Below are 19098 nucleotides of genomic sequence, written 5' to 3' on the forward strand. Positions count from 1 at the left end.
AAAAGTTTTATTATGTTTAAAATTTTTTTTAAATTCTCTTCTAAGTTTCAATTATCTTTATAAATAATTAAATTGTTCTCCAGAATTCAATTATTTCAAAAGTTTTAATAAAATTCTACGCAAACATTTAATTATTTTCATAAATATTAACATTCTTTAGAAGGATTCAATTACTTTTATAAATATAGTGTGACGGAGCAATTTTTGTCAAATTTAGAGTCATCAAATGTACTTGTATTTTTATTTTATATTGTCCCTTGATAATTGACCATTTAAATTCGCGCGCTAATTTGGTGATTTAGGGCGTAAAGGAGCAATGAAAACTCCCTTTTTTTTGACTACGGGAATTGCGCGAAAAAGAGCGTCTGTTGTAGCAGACGATAATGAGACGAGTACAAGAAGAGTAAGAGAGTGACGGTAGAAGTTAGAATATAGGAGAGATTTGTGATCATTCTGTGATTATGGAAATAAGTGTAAAGAAGATACGAATTTGATAAGAGTATTAATAAAAAGTTATGAAAGTACTAAATTGGTGACTATTCATTTAAGGATTCATCTCTTATGACGGATTAAATGATCTTCTCATTGGATGAGGAAAAGTAAGTGTTGTATTGATATAAGAGTCGTGTTTCAGAGAATTAATTATTTCCCTTTTAATTCTATATTTCCTGACGGAATCTCCTTTGGGATAAATTGTTGATAATATTGTATTGTTGTTGTTTAAATTTTGAATATTAACTTTTGTCAATTTTATAAAAAAAAAAATTGACTGGCGTCTGACTATCACGTTTGGTTCTCTAATTCGATTTATGACTGATAAGGGAATATAATTTATTTAACTTGTATAAAAGTGAATTTATTATTTAAAACAATCGTCATAAAATTGGCGCCCAACGTGGGGCACATTTGTTGGGAAATTTCTGAGACACGACAAATAAATATATTTGTGATTTTGACTTGTTGAATTTTTGATGTGAATATTTTTCTCTATTGACATATTATTTATTTCCTGTAATAATTAATAATACCCTATATGAAAATTATTTATTGTGATATATATTAGTGTATTTGACTTTGGGAGAAGAGGAGATAATTGTGTAAAATAGAAAATTTTTACACTTGAGAATTTTTGTTGACGGCATGGCGAGAGACGCCACACAGTGGGCAAAAATGCTCTTTTTTGTGTCAAAATCAAAGAACTTTTGATAGAAGTGATCAATTTTAATAAATCCAACGGGAAACAAAAGAATAATTCCTACAGAATACAGGAAAAATATGGAAAAAGTGAAAAAAAAATTCCTAACCTATTAAAAATCCCGATAAAGTTAAGTTTTTCTATGAAAAATATCATTTTTCGCCTGCACAGCTAAGAAAAACATCGGCAATAACTAAATAATTAATTAAACTTGAAGACTTTGTCTTACTGATTAAAACCTGATGTTAACATTGCACATTCAAAATGGCGAATTCAATATGGCTGACAAAATGTAACAAATTTTTGGATTCTCTTGAAACTTGTTTACTTAAGGTTTTTGAGGTCGCTGATCACGAATCTGATGTCAGTTTTCAAAAATTCAAAATGGCGGATCCAATATGGCGGACAAAATATTAAAAATTTGTTCGGATTTTCTTGAAACTTGCTATCTATAGGTTTTTTGGGTCGCCGATTACGAATCTGACATCAGTTTTCAAAAATTCAAAATGGCGGATCCAATATGGCGGACAAAATTTTTAAAATTTGTTCGGCTTTTCTTGAAACTTGCTATCTATAGGTTTTTTGGGTCGCCGATTACGAATCTGACATCAGTTTTCAGAAATCCAAAATAGCGGATCCAATATGGCGGACGCAATATTTCAGTTTCAATCGGATTTGCTTGAAACTTGTATTTAGTGGTTTTTTTGATCGTGGATTACGTATATCACATCAATTTTTGAAAAATTTGTTATGGTTAATTTAATATAATGAATGTAATATTCCAAATTTATTCGTATTTGATTGCCATTTACAGTCTAGAGGTTTTTTAGGTTGACATTTACAAATTTGATCTAATTTTTTAAATATTAAAAAGGTCGGATGAAATTTACTGATTAATGATGTAAAATGTTTTAAATTTGGACGTAATTATTGTTAATAATCGTTTTGTTAGTTAAGAATGGCATACAGATTCCATGACTAATAATTCAGAACCATCAACAAATTTCAATTTAGTTTGAAAACATTAAAAACTGATTTATTTGTATTTTAAAAATTATAATAACAATGAACAAGTTTATATATATATTCTGCACACATTAAAACAATCGTGTTGAATTTATAGAATGATCGAAATTTTCTTTGTAAATTAGATTATCATCTAATGATCGCTGCTGCCTTCACTTTCGATATAATCTTCTTGAGCAATCTGGCTGTATGTAAAATAAAATTTTTAATTTGTAGATGTATCATAATTAAAAAATCAATAATAAAAAAAATAAGCTTGAATCTTAAATTTTGCAATAAATAATTTATAACATAAAAGTTTTGATCTCTGTTGATTGTTTTGGAAATTAGTTATTTTGGAAATGCACCTCAATTGTAGAAAGCGTGTGATAGCAGAAGGAACATCATGTTGTACCTTTATGCGATCTGCAATCAAAATTAGCGATATTTTTGGATCGCTTAAATAAATTGCACGATTGAATATGTCTAAGATTCTGGAGGATCTACTATTTTGGCGTGCATGAGACGTTACATTCCTTCTATAGAGCTTGTGCCACGATTCTAACGCGTCTTCACTAAAGTACAGCATCGGTAATGGGAACTGTTTGGCAATATCGCAACCATGTCGTAATAATTTGTGAACCGTTGGACTTAACCTTGACCATGGATATAGATTATAATTCAATTGATACGTTTCTTTACAGTATTCTTGAAGTCTTTCCAAATTTAAATGCTTTTTGCATTTAAAAGCTAACAGAATATTTGCAACATTTGTTACTAAGTCTTCGTCAATTCCTAAGGCTGCAGAAAATTCTTTAGGATTGCTGAAACATTTTCGTGCTACATTCCCAGTATTTGTTGTTCCATGAAGTTGCAAAAGCTGGTCAACTCTTACTCCAATTTTTTCATATACTTCATTTTGTACAAAACGTTTTCTTTCATCAAGCTGAGCTATAAATGAATTATTTAACCCTTTATCAATAATTCTATGAAAATAATAATTATTCAGTAAAAGGATTTTTTTATAAGTAGCCAACTACAGGAAGCAATAGTAATAATAGTATAGCAATAAAAGTATAGTAATAACAATATTAACGATAGTAATAATAGTAATAGTAAAAATGCATTTTTTCCCTCTCCAAAACATTTTTTGAAATAATAATAATAATAATAATCAAGATGATAATTTGTATTTATTATACAATTTAAAGTTAATATTTAAACATATCTTTGACTTGCCTTTGTTATGTTTTCGGACATCCCATACTTGCAAATCTCTACGATAAGATAACTTTAAGAAGTACTCCATTGATTTAATTTCGCAGTGCAATAATCCTAAACCATGCTTTAAAGATGAAGTATTTGGAGTGAAGTCATCATTCCAATCTTTAAACTGATGAGAAGTTCTGAGACACATTGGACAGCGACAAGTAGCTGCATTTCCGACCACAGTGTTGAGACATTTCCCATCCAGTAAAGTTTCGAAGACGTTAAATTGTACTTTCACTTCTTTACCATTTTCCATTTTAAATTTGTGACTTTTGAGAGTGTTTATTTCCTGATTTAATCGTTGATGTTCTTTTAAGGTTGTTGTCTCATCTTCTTTTTCAACTGCAATCCTCAAAGGTCGACAAAAACGAATACTCTGAGGTGTAGGATTGAATCAAGTATTGGAATTGTCTTCTAAATCATTTAGTTGGACTACGATCATGTGACTGATGAATAATGAATGTTGAGAATTTAAATTTTCGTTGCTAACATCTTGATAGTCTTGCTGAGGGTTACTATGCCCACTTGAACTGTCGAATCCTATTGTAACAGTGAGCTCTAAGTTCAGCATTGAAAGTATTTCCCAGTCTGTAACCACAGCTTCACAAAGACGCTCTGCAGTCTTGTTTAAGAGATTTTGTAAAGAAATAAAGCATTCAGATTCAGACAAATTATATCCTTCAGGTTTACATTCAGTGAAAACTTCTTGTAATTTTGAATACGAAGGATAAATTTGACTGTTTCGTTTTCGAGAATCTTTGAATAGTGCATTATATGTTCTTTTACTATAATCATTCTCTAAATAAAAAGCGACTGCTGATTCATTTGAATGAGGAAGTTGATTGTTTTCACACGTACTTTCTTCATCAGTATCTGAACTTTTTATTTCTAAAGTAGATCTTTTCTTTGCCAATTTCAAAGCAAGTTCTAAGATTTCTGTATTATTATTCACTGAATCAACCATTTCATTTGCACGTCTGTACATTGTGCTCTTAGAACAGTCCTCTACAGTAATACGTTTTCGACCAGTGTTTACAGAACTTCTACTTCTTTTTACAGGACGACCTCTCTTTTTAAAAGTATTGGAACAGTCTTCTTCGGTAACAGGTTTTCGACCAATATTTACAGAACTTCTACTTCTTTTTAAAGGACCACCTCTCTTTTTAAAAGTATTAGAACCATCAACATCCATTCTAAAATATGTATCATTAAAAGTCAGAATCCCGGCCCAGGTATTGTAATTAAACTCAAAAACAAAGCTATTCAAAGTAATATAAACAATTACTTACATCGAATTTTTTGTGCAATTGTCTTAAAGTCACTTTTGAAATAAAAAATATAAACCATTAGGTGAATAACAACCAATAACTACAAAACATTTAATACAAGAAACAGTCCTTAACAATTAAAATAATTTTTTCATCTTTAAAGTAAAATCAATAACCTATGTCAAAACACTGGAATCTCATTTGTACTGAATGAAGGTATATTAATAAACAGCAAAACAGATGACAATCATCTTTTCATAGCAACTAACCAAACATTGTATAGTTTAAAAAAATTCAATTGAATTCTAAATTTCATTTTTGCTAAACTGGATTTGCAATTTTAAATTTTTGAAAACTAATATCAGATTCGTAATCGGCGACCCAAAAAACCTATGGATAGCAAGTTTCAAGAAAAGCCGAACATTTTTTTTATATTTTGTCCGCCATATTGGATCCGCCATTTTGAATTTTTGAAAACTGATGTCAGATTCGTAATCGGCGACCCAAAAAACCTATAGATAGCAAGTTCCAAGAAAATCCGAACAAATTTTTAATATTTTGTCCGCCATATTGGATCCGCCATTTTGAATTTTTGAAAACTGACATCAGATTCGTGATCAGCGACCTCAAAAACCTTAAGTAAACAAGTTTCAAGAGAATCCAAAAATTTGTTACATTTTGTCAGCCATATTGAATTCGCCATTTTGAATGTGCAATGTTAACATCAGGTTTTAATCAGTAAGACAAAGTCTTCAAGTTTAATTAATTATTTAGTTATTGCCGATGTTTTTCTTAGCTGTGCAGGCGAAAAATGATATTTTTCATAGAAAAACTTAACTTTATCGGGATTTTTAATAGGTTAGGAATTTTTTTTTCACTTTTTCCATATTTTTCCTGTATTCTGTAGGAATTTATTCTTTTGTTTCCCGTTGGATTTATTAAAATTGATCACTTCTATCAAAAGTTCTTTGATTTTGACACAAAAAAGAGCATTTTTGCCCACTGTGCGCCATAACCTCAATTTAGACTTTTTTTTTAAGTTGAATATTTCGTGTCATACCTGGACGATTTCAATAATTTTAATTTTGTTAGAATCAGTGAATTTTTCTTGATTTTTCGCGAGTGATAAATAATTTTTGTCATTATTATTTAAATAATTAGCCAACACGTGCTTGGTGTTGAATAAAATTATAATAGTCACGTGACATATAGCGCATGCGCGTAGTGATAATTTTTTTTTGCATCATTTTTCAAATTCAGTTTCGTTCATAGAAATTGGCGGTCAGTGGAAAATTTCGACTAGGGAATCTATTGCGCATGACAGAAATTAGTCACGTAGGCTCAAAAATATCACTCATGCGGAAATTGACAAGAGAAATTTGACTTGGGAAAAGAGATGAAAATTTCTGCCGTGAAATAGTGAAAATTTTAAAAGGACCAGGGCCGTATTAAATGGGAGACGTGCCCCCTTTTTGTTATTAATTAACAAATATTCAAAATTTTTATCCTTTTTAAGTTTGAATAAGAATAAAATTAATTAAATAAATTATTGAATAGTATCAGGACCGTATATAGTGTATGTGAGGCCCTAAAAATAAATTTTTATTTTTAATGATTGAAAATTTTTCAGAATTAAATTGAAATTAATTTATTTTGACTCTTGATTAAGCGTGAAAATTCAAAATTACCCTAAGTTAATACTGACTAGTGTAATAAAATTTTTTTTTAACAATTGAAATGGCTCACGCAATAGAGAAGATGATAGATTATAAAGAAAGAATGGCAATACTTTTAGATAGTCCCGAGATTAGAGATATCTGGACATCTATTATTGCTATGCCGGTAGGACAAATAGTAACGATGTTACTTGCAAAACAATTATCGATTGCAGGAACATTAGAAGTTCTCAGAGAAAGATTGTTTCGAATTGAATTAAGAACAATTTTTACGGATGAATTAGACATTCCTGTTTGCCAAGAATATGACTGTGGGAATTCAAGTAAAATTTTTCTTCTTGAAGCATATACACCACCCAAAAAGGAAGAAATTCCCAACGTTTGCCAGACAAGGGGTACAGGAGTGACAAGTGATAGTGGGGAGGAAATTGACAGCCCTAAAATCAGAGATTTAGGTAATTTAGGCGAAATTGACAAAAATCGAGAAACGTTAGCAGGGAGGGGGGAGAATAGTTTAATGTACAAAAGACAAAGTCCCTCAAGCATGAGTCATACACCAGTAATGACTACAGCTAGTATCCCTACTACCTTGATTTTGACAACGACTTCCCATACACTTTCTTCACCAATCACTACAACGGTCATGACTACACCCCAGCCAATTATTTCGGCTACAATGGCACCAAATGTCATTAGTTTACAACAATCGGTTTCAAGACTCAGTATTAGTCCCGAAATTAGACAGTTTATTAAATTAAATAAACAAATGACTAATACTCTTATACCTATCGATGAAAATAATGACTACATGGGATTAGAAAATAATTTTGAATGGCCACCAAATGATATGAACCCTCATTTAAAAAGAGAAAAAGTCCAACATTATTATCAAAATCAGAATTTTTAACAAAATGACAAGACAATTGTTTCTCAACCCATTCAAAATAAAACAAGAGAAAGCAAATGCGACAGAAATATTCCTCAACCAGTACAGACAAAAAAAAAATTTCTGTCCAAGGGGGGGAATATCAAACAACGACAGTGATAGTGAAAATGACTCTGACAAATCCGACAAACTTTCGACTAGGGAGAAAAAGATTTCTCAAAACAAAGACAAGTACAAACGACGAACTAATAAAAAATATAAAGAAAAAAATGTACGAAGGACATTATTTACTGATTCATCAAGCGACTCTGATTCAGATATTTCTAGTGAATCTTCATTAAAATCAGACAAAAGCATAGCAATTAATAGGTCAAAAACAATTAAAACATTGATTAATTGGGATGTTAAATTTTCGGGAGATGACAATGCTGACCCTGAAGATTTCCTTAACAGACTAGAAGATTGCAAAGATTGTATGGTAATTGACGACGACGACTTAGTACATTCAATTCCCAGTATTTTAAAAGGTCAAGCAAGTCGTTGGTATAGTACTATCAGACGAGAAATAGACACATGGAAGATGTTCAAGAGAGCTTTTCGACGTGAAATTTTAACAACAGTTGACGACGATGAGGTAATTGACGAACTTAGGGCTAGGACACAGGCAAAAGGAGAAAAGATTTCTTCATATTTGACAAGTTTAAGACTAATAATGGGACACTTAAAAAGACCATTATCAGTCAAGCAACAAGTTAAAATTGCTTATAAAGGCCTTACGCCCACCTATCGTAGACAAGTTGACTCATCGAGTTTAGAATCACTGACTAAACTAGAGAAAAATTTACGACAATTTGAAAAAGTTAAAGACTTGGACGACAGATATGTTCCCCCACCATCGAAAGACAAAATGCGTTTTCCAGCCGCTGCATTCCATGGTACCAAGAAGGACGATAAGACGCATGGGACCAACAAAAACGAAAAGAAAGTGGCTGCTATAGAAGACGAGGGAGTTGCCGAGACAAGTGAGAGTGAGAAGAAGAATAAAAAGAAGGGTGAAAAGAAGAAAAAGGACAAGAAGACAAAAGGGGAGAAGAAAGTTGAGAAAACTGACGAAAAAGTTGACGCTCTCAACCAGACAACCCCCACCACCAACTCCAAATCCAGCCATGTTGTACGCGGCTATGATGACAGGGAAATGGAAGAAGAAGCAGCAAAATAACAACACTGTTAATCCTGCTGCAGGTCAAAATGGTCCAGCAAATAATGCAAGTGCACCAACCCCTTTTTATGGTGCATGTTTCGCTTGCCAATCAGTGGGACATAGGGTGTCAGAATGTCCTTTAAAAATATGTTATGTGTGCCAACAACCTGGGCATATTGCAACACATTGCCCTAGCAGAGTAAAGCAGGCAGAAATTTGTCTAGTTTGCAAAACTCCGGGGGTAAATTTCTTGACTTGCCCAAATTGTATTAATGTGAGAAACGCTTTGGGAAACGGCCCATGGGGGGCGCAGTCACTGCCTGTACCCCCCACCAACCCCCCTCAGACCCAATAATTACTGTTTCTTTTGACAAAGAAAAAGTTACAGTAATTGGGAAAAATAGGGATAAATTAGACAAAATTAAAGGTTTAAATTCATTCCCTATTAATGAAGGTGCAACATGCAGTTGGGACATGGGTGACGGGATAGTAGACGACAAGAGTGGAGAGGTACCACTCATTTGGAAAGAAGATAAAATAGGAACTGAAGAATTAAATGAGAAAAACTCATTCAAACTATTGACATGGGATGAAGGAGAGAGTAAGAATGAGAAAGACTCATTTAATTTTTCATTTAAGGATAAGGAGGCCAAGAGTGGGGATAGTAATCCACTCTATAAGCGGAGTTTAATTGAGGGGATGAATGATACTGATAAAGGATCAGTATAAATGTTCCAAGGGAGGGGAGAGGTTGTGAAGGGCACAACTGACCCATACCTTGATATTGACCATGATGTAGACGGAAGCCGACTGGAAAATCGATATTTTTTTCGAATGCACATCGGCAACAATTCTTATGAGGCACTATTTGACCCTGGAGCGATGATATCTGTGATCAGCGACAGAGTAGCAGAGCCATATAGGAACCGACTACAGCCATGCAATACCTCAATAAGGAGTGCAATTGGTGGCAAGACAGAGACAGCAGGGTTGTTAAAACTGAATATAACAGTTGACGGACATTCAAAACAGTTTGACGTTAAAGTTCTCAGTTCAGTTACACAAGACATCATTCTGGGCATCGACTTTTGTAAAGCTTGGAATATGGAAGTTCAACTCGGACCTGGTCTCTGGAGAGTATTTGATGGTGACTGGCATGTATTCTGTGTCAAAGATGTTATTGAGGGTGAAGAAGAAATTTATGCTGAATGTGCTGGTATCTCTGCGTTGACGGACCAACAAAAGGATATCATTCAAGACCTGGTGAGAAGATTAGTACTACCACCATCGGAAGAACTACCAATGACCAACTTGACTGAACATCACATCAGGGTAACTGACGAAACCCCTGTACAACACAGACAAAGACGTATGTCGCCAATAATGATTACTTGGTCACAGAAAAATACAGCAGAACTGTATAAGAAAAAAGTAATCGAGCCATCATGCAGCAATTGGAGGACAGCTCCAGTTTTGACGCCTAGAGGGAATGGTAATTTTCGACAATGTTTGGACTTCAGAGACGTTAATAAGGTCACAATAAAGGACATGTACCCATTGCCGACCATTGACTCTATTTTGGACAAATTGAGAAAAGCCAGATATATCTCAAAAATTGACTTGACGCTAGCCTATCACCAAATTCCATTATCCCAAGAAAGCAAAAAGTATACAGCTTTTGCTATCCCCGGATCAGGACTTTGGCAATACTGCCGAATGCCTTTTGGACTAGTAAATGCTTCGAGTACTTTTCAGAGACTAATTGACTCTCTTTTTGGACCAGAAGTGGAACCTTATGTGTTCGGATATCTTGACGATATCATCATCGTGACGGACAACTTTGATGAACATATAAAAAGGTTAGAATTTGTTTTAGAGGAACTGAGGAAAGCAAATTTGGCTGTTAATCCTGACAAATGTGAATTTGGATGTTCACAAGTCCGATATTTGGGATATTTATTAGACGAGGAAGGATTACGGCCAGATCCAGAGAAGACAGAAGCAGTACGAAGCTATCCACCACCCACGAATATCAAACAACTTAGGAGATTTCTAGGAATGGTTGGATGGTATTCAAGATTCATCAAAAATGACAGTGAGATCAGACTACCACTCTTTAAGATGCTTCAGAAAGGACGATCATGGGAATGGGGTGACGAACAACAGGAAGCTTTCGATATTTTGAAAATTAAATTGACGACAGCACCAGTACTCGCCCGCCCTGACTTCAATTTGCCTTTCACAATACAATGTGATGCAAGCAGTTATGCCCTTGGCGCCGTTCTGACTCAGGAGTTTGACGATGGAGAACATCCAGTGATGTACATCAGCCGAGTGTTAACTGGGGCTGAAAGAAACTATTCTGTGACAGAAAAAGAGTTGGACTTTGAAATTATTCACAGAAAGGGTGCATTAAACCAAGTTCCAGATGCATTATCAAGAATGACCGAAGATGACGAAATGATTGACGCTTTTGAGACGATTGAGGATCTATGGTACATCAGACGACGGGAAATGATCAGAAAATTTCCAAACAGATTTCCTGGCTGGAAAATTGAAAATGACCTTTTGTACCGTCATCGTAGTGACCCTTTGCTCCTCCCTATAATGGGTGACGAAGATGGATGGAAACTGGTCGTTCCAGATAAACATAGACTAAGGGTGTTAGACGATACTCATTCTATTCCATCTATGGGACACTTAGGAGTAGAGAAGACATATGACAGGGTTGCGAGAGAATACTATTGGCCAGGAATCTGGAAGGACGTACACAAATTCGTGACTCATTGTGTACAATGTCAACTACATAAAGTATCTCAAGCCGGACCTGTAGGAATGATGGGACAGAGGATAGTAGAAAGACCATGGGCAGTAGTTGCAGCAGATACAATGGAATTCCCACCAAGCAAGAGCAAATGTAGATATCTTGTTGTCTTTCAAGATCTATTTTCAAGATGGATCGAATTAAAGCCTCTAAGATCTGCAGACGGAAAATCTGTGACCAAAGCTATCGAAGAGTTAATCCTTTTTAGATGGGAAACTCCAGATTTTCTCTTGACAGACAATGGGAAAGAATTCGACAACAAGACACTTAAAGAGACACTTGAGGAATACGGGGTGAAACATATTACAACACCACCCTACCATCCTCAAGCTAATCCGGTAGAAAGAAGTAATAGGACTTTAAAGACAATGATATCGACATTCGTAGGGAATGACCACCGCGACTGGGATTTGCATGTCCATGAGTTCCGACATGCAATGAATACCGCAACTCAAGCTACTTCTCCGGCATTCTTAAACTTTGGTAGACATGCACGACCAGTAAAAAGTTTACGACGAGAGATCGAAAAAAGAGACAAAGTACGAAAAATTTCACCTGACGAATGGATTGATAGGGTTAAACGACTAGACGCATTACGAGACTTGGTAATTAAATTCATTGACAAGGAGAAAAATAGACAGACTGAATACTATAACAAAAATCGACACGAAAACAACTTTAAAGTCGGTGATTTAGTACTTAGAAAATCTCATAAATTGTCAAGTGGAACACAAAAATTCGCAACTAAATTAGCTCCGAAATTTGAAGGTCCATTTAAAATTATTAAACAATTATCAATAAAATTAAAAAAAAAAAATTTTATGACGATTGTTTTAAATAATAAATTCACTTTTATACAAGTTAAATAAATTATATTCCCTTATCAGTCATAAATCGAATTAGAGAACCAAACGTGATAGTCAGACGCCAGTCAATTTTTTTTTTTATAAAATTGACAAAAGTTAATATTCAAAATTTAAACAACAACAATACAATATTATCAACAATTTATCCCAAAGGAGATTCCGTCAGGAAATATAGAATTAAAAGGGAAATAATTAATTCTCTGAAACACGACTCTTATATCAATAGGGTAAATGTGGGTATTACTGTGAATGCCCCAATTACTATGATTTCGAATAAAAGGAATGATTTACAATATTTTATAATAGTAAAATTTTTTAAATAAATTTTTAAAATCTATTTTTTATATAACTTATATAATTTTTAAAAAATTAACAATATAAAAAAATGTTTTATCATTTTTATGTTAATTTGAATCTTGCATGTTACAAAAACTGTTAGTTTTACTGACAAAATTGATAGACTGGCTATGAACACGTTTTCGAAAACCTATTATATTATTTTGCTGTGAATATAAAAAAAATATTTAAACAGTATTTGTCATTTAAAAAATATATAATTTTTCTAAATAGTCGTGAGAAAACAAAGAAAATGATTATTTTTTATATTTTTTCGACATATTAGTATTTGGCACATGAATTTCCTTGTTTACCCAATTATTGCGATTTTCGATTTGCACGAAACATAACCATGCAAACTTAATTGACAGTCTCGTCTTACCTCCTATCTAGTCATTTTTTAGGCTTTAATTTTAAGATTAGTTTAGATTAGACATTATTTTGTGCAATGAGGAAACAAAGAAAAAAAATTGTGAATAAGAATATAGTGAAAAAAAAACCAAAGAATGTGCGAATGCAGTATTCGGAAAGCAATCTCAAGTTAGCGTTAGAAGAGGTTATGACGGGAAAATCGGTGGCAATGGTTTCGAGGAAATATGACATACCGGATTCAACTCTTAGAGCAAAATTAAGTAATAAATATAGTGATAAAAAACCCGGCCCTAAAACAGTATTAAGTCTGGAAGAAGAGAATGAAATTGTTAAATGGATTTTCCACTTTTGCAACATTGGATTCCCTATTGGAAAACCTCAGTTACTCGAAAGCGTCCAATTAATAAAATTTGTTAAATAACAGATTTTTATTAACGTATCTCAAATTTCTTAATACCCTCTTTAATTTATAATAAATATTGTGTTCTATTTAATTACATAACTTTTTATTTCACACAAATAAAATCACAGTAAAGCACTCCTAGTAATTGGGTCATTGTAGTAATTGGGCCCATTGCTTCACATTATTTCAAGCAAAATAATAGTAATACCAGCATGGATCATTTTTTAAAAAGATATTATTTTTAAATATATATTTGTTTATTTAAATATTTAAAGTATTGCTTCTATTTCAATAGATATCAGTAAAGCTTTAGAAAAAAGAATTAAACAATTATTTCATTTACACTTATGTTTTTTTATCATTTAAGTCGTTCTTGGGTTATAAATCACAGTATTTGGGTCGTTTACCCTACAACACTTACTTTTCCTCATCCAATGAGAAGATCATTTAATCCGTCATAAGAGATGAATCCTTAAATGAATAGTCACCAATTTAGTACTTTCATAACTTTTTATTAATACTCTTATCAAATTCGTATCTTCTTTACACTTATTTCCATAATCACAGAATGATCACAAATCTCTCCTATATTCTAACTTCTACCGTCACTCTCTTACTCTTCTTGTACTCGTCTCATTATCGTCTGCTACAACAGACGCTCTTTTTCGCGCAATTCCCGTAGTCAAAAAAAGGGAGTTTTCATTGCTCCTTTACGCCCTAAATCACCAAATTAGCGCGCGAATTTAAATGGTCAATTATCAAGGGACAATATAAAATAAAAATACAAGTACATTTGATGACTCTAAATTTGACAAAAATTGCTCCGTCACAATATCCCCCTGATAAGACTGGAACTACCCTTCGTAGTTTCAAACAAAAAAAAAACTAAAATTATAATAACAGAATAATTTCACTCAAAAAAAAATATCATTCTTCACAAAATGCAAACAGCAATATATCAAAATTATTAAATCGTAGATAGACATAAAATAATTTTCTTCTTAACAGAACTTATAACTTTCTCTCTTCACACTAACAAAAAAAAATATTATTTTTCTCAGATAGAAACAAAAATATATCAAAATTATAAAATCGTAGATTAATAAAAAAAAATATAATATCCTTTTCAACAAAACTTAGTTTCCTTGTGAACTAAACACACAAAAAAAATATAAAAAGGGTCTTTATAACACTTTAATTATTGTCCATACTCTTCTTACGCTCGAGGATCAACTGCTGTACTGCCATGTTGATCGTCTCTGCTGGGAGTCCTTCCATTACCATGGTAATCTCTCGGATGGCTGCAATCAGGTCCAAAGGTCGTTCTATCGTAGGTTCCACTTCATTATAGGAAGGTGGTGGATCATTTTTTTGTTCGTCAGACAATACAGACTCGTCCATTTCATTCTTGATGACTTCTGACCTTATTTCCCACTCCTTCAGCACCTTTTTAGAAATTTTATGAATTTGTGATGATTCAATCAAGGAGCTATTTGATGATGGTGGAGATGGACTTCTTGGGATGTTCCAAGCTCGTTCACTATTCCCACGTCCATCTAGGTTTGATCCTAGATTAACTTCTTTGGTCCACATAGGGGGTAACAGTAAATTTCCATCTCTTCTTTGATTCATCCTCTTATTCCCATAGTCCTCTTCAAGAACAGCACAAGCTTCGTCAGATCTGTAGTTCCTTTTTCCTCTTATCAAATACTTCCTATATCCCGGAGCACAACGTGGAAATGCAGAACTGGGACTTTGAAATTATTAAACAATTATCTCCTTCAGTTTTTGTATTACTTACAAAAGATAGTCGTAGAAATCCCAAAATTCATGTCACAGAATTAAATTTATTGGTTAAATTTATTGCAATTTTTCTAACTAATTTTATTATTTTTAGATCTGATGTAATTTTGACTGGGATGAGAGAGCAGTGACACCCTGGAAAAGAACGGTAATCATTTTGACAAGGGAAAGCAGCGACAGAGGACATTAAGAAGACAACCTTATAAATTTAATCCAAAAATGCCACGACGCGGGTTAATGAGCAGAAGGTCAACTTCAAAACATCGAGCCACTGAAGAATTTCAGCTACCTAAGGACTATTCAAAGCCGCCATCTATACTTGATTTCCCAATCCATGACCAAGGGAAAGAAAAATCCCTTGGTGCAATATCTCGTCGTTCTAATAATGACCAGGGACAAGGAAGTATAATCAATGTGAATGGAAGTGCCTCAATCGATCCAATGTTGTTACCTAAAGGGAAAATTGCGGAAGAGAACCCTCGACGTAAGAAGAACGAAAGCTGGGGAGAATACGGTAGCAGGTTAGCAGTGGAGGAATTGGACAGGTTCATGAAAAATATTGAGCCAAAAACGTCAGTAAAAATAGAAGAATTGAAGGAGCTACAAATGGAGGAGATAGAGAGAAGAAAACATGTACTGAAGAAGGAAGATGTGGTCCATCCCAATGATGAAGATGATGTTACGATGTCTCGCTGTTCAACTCCTCCTGGCCCACCAATTAACGTAAATCCGAAGAATATTGAAACTGATCAAATTGTGATCAGAGAAGCACTGCCACGAAAAACTACCGGTGTGATGTTCAACGACTTGGTCTCCATCCCGACAGACCCGACAATAGACCCGCCACCAAGATGTTGCCAGAATTGTTGGAGAAAAGGCCACAAGAAATCACAATGTACCAAGAAAGTAACTGAGGCTCATTGTGATAATTGTGGGCGGAAATATGTGACAGTAGCTAATTGTCCACGTTGTGCTCCGGGATATAGGAAGTATTTGATGAGAGGAAAAAGGAACTACAGATCTGACGAAGCTTGTGCTGTTCTTGAAGAGGACTATGGGAATAAGAGGATGAATCAAAGAAGAGATGGAAATTTACTGTTACCCCCTATGTGGACCAAAGAAGTTAATCTAGGATCAAACCTAGATGGACGTGGGAATAGTGAACGAGCTTGGAACATCCCAAGAAGTCCATCTCCACCATCATCAAATAGCTCCTTGATTGAATCATCACAAATTCATAAAATTTCTAAAAAGGTGCTGAAGGAGTGGGAAATAAGGTCAGAAGTCATCAAGAATGAAATGGACGAGTCTGTATTGTCTGACGAACAAAAAAATGATCCACCACCTTCCTATAATGAAGTGGAACCTACGATAGAACGACCTTTGGACCTGATTGCAGCCATCCGAGAGATTACCATGGTAATGGAAGGACTCCCAGCAGAGACGATCAACATGGCAGTACAGCAGTTGATCCTCGAGCGTAAGAAGAGTATGGACAATAATTAAAGTGTTATAAAGACCCTTTTTATATTTTTTTTGTGTGTTTAGTTCACAAGGAAACTAAGTTTTGTTGAAAAGGATATTATATTTTTTTTTATTAATCTACGATTTTATAATTTTGATATATTTTTGTTTCTATCTGAGAAAAATAATATTTTTTTTTGTTAGTGTGAAGAGAGAAAGTTATAAGTTCTGTTAAGAAGAAAATTATTTTATGTCTATCTACGATTTAATAATTTTGATATATTGCTGTTTGCATTTTGTGAAGAATGATATTTTTTTTGAGTGAAATTATTCTGTTATTATAATTTTAGTTTTTTTTTTGTTTGAAACTACGAAGGGTAGTTCCAGTCTTATCAGGGGGATATTGTGACGGAGCAATTTTTGTCAAATTTAGAGTCATCAAATGTACTTGTATTTTTATTTTATATTGTCCCTTGATAATTGACCATTTAAATTCGCGCGCTAATTTGGTGATTTAGGGCGTAAAGGAGCAATGAAAACTCCCTTTTTTTTGACTACGGGAATTGCGCGAAAAAGAGCGTCTGTTGTAGCAGACGATAATGAGACGAGTACAAGAAGAGTAAGAGAGTGACGGTAGAAGTTAGAATATAGGAGAGATTTGTGATCATTCTGTGATTATGGAAATAAGTGTAAAGAAGATACGAATTTGATAAGAGTATTAATAAAAAGTTATGAAAGTACTAAATTGGTGACTATTCATTTAAGGATTCATCTCTTATGACGGATTAAATGATCTTCTCATTGGATGAGGAAAAGTAAGTGTTGTATTGATATAAGAGTCGTGTTTCAGAGAATTAATTATTTCCCTTTTAATTCTATATTTCCTGACGGAATCTCCTTTGGGATAAATTGTTGATAATATTGTATTGTTGTTGTTTAAATTTTGAATATTAACTTTTGTCAATTTTATAAAAAAAAAAATTGACTGGCGTCTGACTATCACGTTTGGTTCTCTAATTCGATTTATGACTGATAAGGGAATATAATTTATTTAACTTGTATAAAAGTGAATTTATTATTTAAAACAATCGTCATAATAGTAACATTCTTTGACATTCTATTAAATTAAAATAAAATCTATTTATTAAATTCTATTAGTATAATCAATACATTTTAATAAAATTGAATTACTCATGATACAAAAGTTTGGAACGTTCAAATGAACCAAAATTTTTTTTATTCATATTTTCAAATTTTCTATTGGAAACTTCTTAAAGCAATGCCAGAAAACAAAATTCATTAAAAAAACAAAAATTTTTAAACAACAGGGGTAAAAACCGACACCCCATAGGGGTGATATACTAGAAAATCGAAAAGTACATTTAGGCGTTAATTTTTTGCAACTTTTTCAACGCAGAAAATTTTTATTTATTATTCTAAACAACTTCCAAAAAATTGGAACCTTCGGTCGAACCCCCTTCTACCCCCTATAATAGTGATGATGACGTATTAAAAAATCGAAAAGTACTTTTAAGCGTTAATTTTTTTCAACTTTTTCAACGCAGAAAATTTTTATTTATTTTTCTTTACAACTTCCAAAATACTAGAACGTTCAGTCTTCCCCTTCTACCCCCTGTAATGGGGATGACATACTAAAAAATCGGAAAGTACATTTAGGCGTTAATTTTTTGCAACTTTTTCAACGCAGAAAATTTTTATTTATTTTTCTTAACAACTTCCAAAAAACTGGAACCTTCGGTCGAACCCCCTTCTACCCCCTGTAATGGGGATGACATATTCAAAAATCGAAAAGTATTTTTAGGCGTTAATTTTTTGCAACTTTTTCAACGCAGAAAATTTTTATTTATTTTTCTAAACATCCAAGACTCGGCGTCGATAAATCGGCTGTACTCAGTTAAATGTTTTCCGTAGTTTCCCTTAACTATATGGCCAGAGAGGGCCATGTGAATACGAGTACTTCTAATAAAAGCCGGCTACGGACCGCAAATAGGGGGTATTTGGGAAATTTGGAGAATATTTAGGAGTTGTCATATCTGTAAAAACCCAAATGGGGAATACATGAAGAACAATAATAATAATAAAATAGTTTTAGACAATGCTTTAATCATGTTAAAAAGGTTTTAATTTTTAATCCTTTAGGAACTTTTTCTTAATTGGGAACACTGCTTCCAAATTTAAAATTATATTTTTCAAAAAATATGAATAAGCTTTATGAACATTTTATTTTCAAAAATTATTTCTCTTAAATTATTTGAAACAAATTTTAAGTTAGTCGAGAATTCAATTATTTTTATTAATAATTGATTTATGTGGCTTTCGCTAAGGCACCATGCGAAAATAGGATGGATTCAAGAAGACTAGAGACAGGAGGTAAAACTTTGGTAGTGGGGGTATGGCAATGCTGAGTCGCTCAGCTGATGTATGGTCAGGCGTTTACTTTCAAAAAAAGTTTTCGCCGCAATAGACCACACGGACTTCTGCGCAGCTACACACGTAAACACAGGAAAAT

General features: G+C 33.3%; 2 protein-coding genes across 19 annotated transcripts in view; one reads left to right on the top strand and one right to left on the bottom strand.

The window, feature by feature from the left end:
- LOC122511051 overlaps window positions 1-17573 on the top strand; it is a 111830-nt gene extending 94257 nt beyond the window's left edge. For 3 of the 5 annotated variants that reach the window (XM_043626078.1, XM_043626082.1, XM_043626080.1), the window contains exon 2: window positions 15199-17573. In XM_043626078.1, coding sequence (XP_043482013.1) covers window positions 15324-16610 — 1287 coding nt within the window. In that variant the 5' untranslated portion in view covers window positions 15199-15323 and the 3' untranslated portion in view covers window positions 16611-17573. Of the gene's footprint in view, window positions 1-201; window positions 600-15198 lie in introns of those variants that run through there. The other 2 variants (XM_043626081.1, XM_043626079.1) reach the window with 2 other exon arrangements.
- The window catches only part of LOC122511050 (glucose transporter type 1), a 303150-nt gene that overhangs the window by 73417 nt on the left and 210635 nt on the right, over window positions 1-19098 (bottom strand). The window lies entirely within an intron of this gene.

Source organism: Leptopilina heterotoma, unplaced genomic scaffold, assembly GCF_015476425.1.
Source record: "Leptopilina heterotoma isolate Lh14 unplaced genomic scaffold, ASM1547642v1 Lhet_8, whole genome shotgun sequence".
NCBI classification, from domain to species: Eukaryota; Metazoa; Arthropoda; class Insecta; order Hymenoptera; family Figitidae; genus Leptopilina; species Leptopilina heterotoma.